We start from the raw sequence: 7,077 nt of genomic DNA on the forward strand, positions 1-7,077 counted from the left end.
TCTAATGCTATCGAATACTTTTTAATCCTGAAATAATGTTTTTATTTCGTTATCTTTTTAGGATATGAAAGGATTCAACTAGAATTTAAAATTTCTAATGCTACCGATTACTTTTTAATCCTGAAATAATGTTTTCATTCCGTTATCTTTTTAGGATATAAACGAATTTAATCAGTATTTGAAATTTTTAATGCTATTGAATACTTTTTAATCCTGAAATAATTTTTTTATTTCATAACCTTTTTAGGATATAGAAGGATTTCACCAGTATTTAAAATTTCTTATGCTACCGAATACTTTTTAATCCTGAAATAATTTTTATATTTCGTTATCTTTTTAGGATATAAAAGGATTCAACTAGCATTTGAAATTTCTAATGCTACCGAATACTTTTTAATCCTGAAATAATGTTTTTATTTCGTTATCTTTTTAGGATTAAAAAGTATTTAAAAGTATTTGACAGTTTAAATCATTTCAAATCCTGTTAAATCATGTTTTCAGGATTAAATAGTATTTAACAGAATTAAAAAATTTGAATCATGTTTAATACTTTTGAATCATATTTTCAGGATTCGATAGCATTCATAAGGATATAAATTTTTTTAATCCTTTCAAATACTTTTGTTTAATCAGGGTAAGCAATTATTTTTGAATGAATCTGATAAAATTAATATTTTATGTGAATGGAAATTATTTATAAAATCTCATAAGTACTCCATAATATTTTATAAGTAATAGCCTTCTAACTAAAACTTACAAAAATTCATAAATCACATAGCTTTTAAATTAAAATTAAATCTTTTAAGTTTTTACAAGTTAATTCGATTATAGATTTTCTTACTAATTCTCATAAAATTTTTATGAGAAAAAAGTCTGCATTTGTCCATGTGATTCCTGATTCAATCTCATAAAATTTCGAAGAAATACATGTTAAATATTTTCTCATAAAATATGACAAATATTTTATGATATTCAATAAGATATTATCTCCTAGGATAACTCTTACTGAAACTTATAAATTCTGAAAATTTCGTATAAAAAAATAATCTTATTGAGATTTTGTAAGTATTATAACATCGGAATTCGCCTGATCAATTCTTATTGAAACTACATTAGAATAAACTGTAACAATCTTATAGAAATGAAAGTACTTATTGAATCTCATAATCGTTGGCGGAATTCGAGTCACAAAATCTCATAAATTAAAAAATCTTACTCATTCTTTTAAAAATCTAGTACGGAAATCATGATAGGAAAACATCAAAAGCTTTGACTCATAGATTCTCATAAAAATTCATATGAGAATTTTTTTAAATCTCATAGATATTTTCGAAGCTCATAGATTCTCATAAAAAATATTCAATATTTTATCAGAATTTATGAGAGCTTTTCCACAGGGAAGGTAGATTTATAAAAAGTCACATACAGACATATTTTGCGTTACATGTTAGTGTATATAGACATGATATGATATTAGGCTCGTTTTCTTAGAGTGAGGGTAAAAAAAGACAACGACTATTTTCGATAGAGAACTTCAGATAGTTGATTCGACAAAACATTTTATAGGTAACCTAACAAAGTAACCTTCACGGAAAAAACTATAGAAAATTTAATTAGTATGAGATCATAATTGTAATTGCTATTACGATGGCAAGATCAGATATAATTTTAGAACTACAGGTACGATTGAAACATCATAAATATTAAAAGAAATACTTTTAAAATCTAAAATATCTGTAAAATTTGCAGGTTATTTGTTCACAATAAAGTACAACTGACAAAATTGTAGTATAATGGAAAATACATAAGTTATGTGGAATGAAAACCATATTTTCAACTTTTTTGATTTTATGAAAATTTCAAGGCTATCAAATTATTGAAAGAAATACTCGAAACATAAAGGTTAAGGTCATAAATTAAAGCTTATTAGTCAAGCTTTAGAATACTTTTTACAGAAATTATCTATGAGTCTCAGTTTTAAAGTTATATAAACTTTAAAAGTGAATAAAAACTGATTTTTTCGAAAAATCGTGAAAATTTTAAACAGCCATAACTTCAAAACTATTTGAACGATTCAGCCCATCTTTGAACTTGATCAAGATAATCGCCTATAGAATAAGTGTGGAAAATTTCATTAAGATCCGATAAGAACTGTAGGTGCTATCGTAATGACAAGACCAGTGATAATCATAGGGAGTAGAGGTACATTTGATCCATCATAAGTAATAAAAGAAATACTTTTAAAATATAAAATAGCAGTGAAATTTACAGGTTATTTTGTGCACAATAAAATACAACTGACGAAACCGGATTATAATGGGAAATTCATAAGTTATGTGGAATGAAACCCATATTTTCAACATTTTTTGATTCCATTAAAATTTTCAAGGCCATCAAATTATAGGATGAAATGGTCGAAATATAAAGTCTAAGGTCATAAATTAAAGCTTATTAGACAAGCTTTTAGATACTTTTTACGGAAATTGTTTATGAGTATTAGTTTTAAAATTATATGAACTTGAATGTGGAAAAAAATTGATTTTTTCAAAAAATCATGGAAATTTCAAAAAGCCATAACTTCTAAACTAATCAACCGATTTTGCCCATCTTCGAACTTAACCGTGATAATCGCCCATAGAATAAGTGTGAAAAATTTCATTAAGATCTGATAAGAATGGTCGGCGTAATCGTGTCCTCAAAACTGCGTTATATATATATATATATATATATATATATATATATATATATATATATATATATATATATATATATATATATATATATATATACATACATATATAAATTTTTTAACGGATGGTATTTTCGAACCCTACTCAACTAATTATGATAGGTTGTGACAAAATTGCTTGAAAAATCGACCATGAGGACAAATACAATAGTTAGATTTTAGAAAAATCTACCTAAAAATTAAAAGACCCAAATCAGAAAACTAGACACTTGAAGCTACAGTTTGACTTTTTGTTTTTATTATACGACCATTTTCCTTCAAGTTACAAACTGTTAAAAATTACCAAAGAATTTTAAATGTTTTTAATATCCCTTAATTTTTGTATCCAGTGTATTTTGAATTTATTTAAATTATAAAATTTCTTACTAAATATTTTAACTTATACATTTTTAAAATCGAATAATCAAAAGTCGGCAATGTTAATTTATTTTTTTCTGATTTCTCGCATGATTTAATTATCAAATTTAATTATTAAAAATAAAAATATCATAAAAACTTTGAATATCTAAATGATACGAATAAAATTTCTAAATCAGGGAAAAATGTGAAAAACTTTACTGGAAAACCGGGAAATATCAGGGAATTTTGAAATCATTTCTTTGTGGCCACCCTGCTGGTGAAATTTTTTCTATTTTCACAAAATGTTATGCTTTTTATGATTATGAAATTTAAAAATTAATAGAAATTTAAATTGCGCTCCTTAATTTCAACCAATAAGGAATCGTGGACCATGTCCCTGCGCTGATTCGATACTCAGTTAACTTCATAACTATTTTGGATTCATCTTGATCTATGTATCAAAATTAAAATAGAGGAATTTTGAGCTTAGAAAATACTTAAAAAATATTTATTTTAAAGAGCCATGAGACTTTTTCTCATCATCACACGACTAAAGTAATGCGTAAAAATTAATACGGTTCGACCAAGGTCGGGTAGCTCCGAATTTTTCCGGCATTCATCGTCATTATTTTAAACCGTCACATCTGGCGTTATTTTAAAAATTAATAAATAAACACAAGTGCATGAATAAAAAATAAAAACAAGTATTATTATTATTATTAAAATAATTTATAATTACGTGTTTACTGGGTAAGTGCATAATATTATTTTTCTATACAAGACATTAACCTCCAAATTTTTTCCGAAATCTAGTTAAATAAAGATTCGACTTACTTTTTTTGTTTATGCCGCCAATAAAAAATGATCCTTTTATAATTTATGGTTAAAAAAAATCTAAAAATTATTAGACGTCGGCTAACTTCAATATCATAATAAAAAGTACGTTAAAATTATATAAAATTTTTTTTTAAACAGATTGACACGATGTCTGAAGTTCAGAATAAGAATAAACGTTTTGGATATGATGAAGTACGAGGTAAAATACTTGCGGGTAAGATGGACGTAAACACACAGTATCCGGGAATCTCCGATTTTGATCTACCAATTTTTGAATTAGCGATTAATAATCAAGATACAGAATTCATCGACTTCCTGCTCCAGCACAACGTAGACGTTAATAGAGACATACCATTTCGTATGCGAGCAATTTATTTTGCAGTAAATTCTGACAACATTGAGTTGTCTCGGAAATTATTGAACGCAGGCGCTGTTTGTCCTCCCTTTGAAGGATATTACGAAGAAATATTAGACGGCAACAAACTGTTACAACTCGCAGTTTACAATAATAACAAAGAAATGGTCAAATTATTATTGGAAAAACTTGATAGATATCTCAACCCGTACCTGAAAATTGAAGCTTTTCAGTTTGTTAATGATTATAATAATCTGGAATTATTATTTGCTCTGGAACCGTATTCTGCATTATTAGCTGCTATCGACCAGACCAAGATAAAAATTTTTAAAAAAATGATGTCACAAAATGCTGGTTATCCTCAAAAGTTAGTACTTGCAGGTTTACTTGTATCCGCTACTTCTCTCAGTAAGCATGAATTTGTTGAATATTTAATCGATAATGATGATTATTCACTCAACGATTTGGTGGTCGCGTTACGTACTGCTATTGGTAATAAAAATATACCGATAGTTAAATTACTGATGAGAAAAATAGCTGATACGAAGGCAAGTCCGGCGATCTTAGAAAAAGTTTTTGGAATGGCTTGTCATAAGAAGAATATTGAAATCATTGAGATATTGATTGCTGCTGGCTTTGATGTAACCGAAACATTCGATATTAATAACTCACTTCATATCGCCATTATTAAAAATGATCATAAAAGAGTCGAAAAGTTAATTAAAAATGGAGATAACATTGACGACACTTCATATTTTAGAAAAACGCCGTTAATTTTAGCCGTTGAAAAAAATAATAAACCTGTAGTTGAATTATTACTCAAAAACGGCGCTAAAATTCAAGTGACAGCGATCATTGCAGCTATTAACAAAAACAATTTAGAGTTAGTTAAAATATCAATGGAGGCAGATGTTGACATTAATAATAATGTCTCTGCTCTCCAAGAGCTAATGAAGCGAGCTGTATATGGTAATAAATATAAAATTACCAAATACCTAATTACTCGAGGCGTTTATATTAATGGTGTCAATGGAGATCCTGGGCCATTACAAATAGCTGCTTGTCGAAAGTCAAAAAAGCTGATGAAGTTACTAATTAAGAATGGCGCGGATGTAAATTATCAGCCTAAATTTTGTGGCTCAGCTCTAGATGCTGTTTGTGCAGGTCATAATTTAGAGTTAGCCACAATATTAGTAGAAGCTGGTGCCAATATTAATATATCATTAGATAAATATTCCTCATTACAATCAGCTATTGATCATAACAATTACCAATTGGCTGAATACTTAGTCAATCATTGCACTGGTGCTAACATTACTTGCGACTATTCAGAGGCATTAATATGCGCTATTAAAAATAAAAGAAAAAAAATAGTGAAATTACTGATTAAAAATGGTGCCAATGTTAATTACACCCCTAAACATAAATATTCGGCTCTCTGCTTAAGTATTCAAAACCACACGTCTGAAATAACGGAAATTTTATTAAAAGCTGGCGCTGATATAAATCTGATTTCACAAAATAATACACCGTTGATGGAAGCTATTAAATTGAGGGACTGCAAATTATCTCAATATTTGATAGAAAATGGCGCAGATGTCAATGTCACTAAAAATGTTGTATTATTATTAAATTGGAACTTTTATCGATCTGGATCAGCAATTGTCAGTCTCTCGCTCGATGCTGGTGCTGATGTTAATGTCGCTGACGAAAATGGCAAGACGGCAATTGATGCTTCCTTAAGTACTCAAAACTCCCAGACATTAATCCAACATATTATTAAATTAAAAGCTGCTAATTTATATCTGATAGATAAAAATCTAGATGCTGTGAAAGATAATCAATTTAACGATTTTTACTTTAAGTGTTTGGATGAAGTTGAATTTATGAAGACACAACGGTTTTCTTGGAAAATTACTTTCTATGATGTTTTACACTTGTTTGTAAATAAAATATCTCGAAATATTAAATATATCAGTAAAGATGATATTATTTTTGATGAAAATGCACTACGTAGTAAATTTAAACTGTATGGAGGAATTATTTATTATCGTGTGTTGAAAGCTGAGCAGCGTAGAAAATTGTTGGTTCGTGCTGACGAAACAATTTCTGATTTATTTGGTCATTCACTATCAGATATTCTTCGACAAGATATTTTGGACTACTTTAGTGATAAGGATCTTAAGATTTTGTGTAATCAAAATTAATAATTAAGGGTAAAAATGAAATCTGTCAGTACCAATGTCAGATTTTGAATTTTTTATTATTATTATTGTGTTAAGTGCTCTAGGAGCTGAATCCATTAATTTTCTTATATTGAAGAAAGTAAACTGGCTTTAGAAATATATACAGTGTGCGAGTCAATTGAGTACAGTCCTGCGGAATGTACAAATGAATAAAATAATTTGAAATTAAATTCTGATAAAAATAGAGACTGTACTTGTAAAAAAAAAGCTGATAAACCGATATCAGAATCTGTTGATAATTAAAATTAATTAAAAAATTTTATTTAAGTTGTAAAAATTTTAGACTTAGATAAATAAAGACTGATGATTGTTAATTATTATATGCTAAAATTAATACTACTGTAATTATTGCTAATAAATTAATTTTTTGTTAACTTAATTAAAAATTAGTGACAATTTATTTATTCCCGCAAAACGTATGTTTTATTAATTAATAGCAATAATTTAAGATATTATCAAAATTATTAACAGTTTACAATTTTTTCACTCACCAGGGAATTAGTGTAAATTGAAACAGGAAAGGGAAGTCACCGGTGCTATAAGTAGCAGCG

General features: G+C 27.5%; 1 protein-coding gene across 1 annotated transcript; it reads left to right on the plus strand.

The window, feature by feature from the left end:
* Positions 1 to 3,538: 3,538 nt before the first annotated feature.
* Positions 3,539 to 6,863, plus strand: LOC130666176 (putative ankyrin repeat protein RF_0381). The gene is made up of 2 exons (XM_057467004.1): positions 3,539 to 3,838; positions 4,064 to 6,863. Exon 2 carries the CDS (start codon positions 4,073 to 4,075, stop codon positions 6,485 to 6,487), a length of 2,415 nt encoding a protein of 804 aa, XP_057322987.1. The 5' UTR covers positions 3,539 to 3,838; positions 4,064 to 4,072; the 3' UTR covers positions 6,488 to 6,863.
* Positions 6,864 to 7,077: the final 214 nt, after the last annotated feature.

This window comes from Microplitis mediator, chromosome 1, assembly GCF_029852145.1.
Source record: "Microplitis mediator isolate UGA2020A chromosome 1, iyMicMedi2.1, whole genome shotgun sequence".
Lineage (NCBI taxonomy): Eukaryota > Metazoa > Arthropoda > Insecta > Hymenoptera > Braconidae > Microplitis > Microplitis mediator.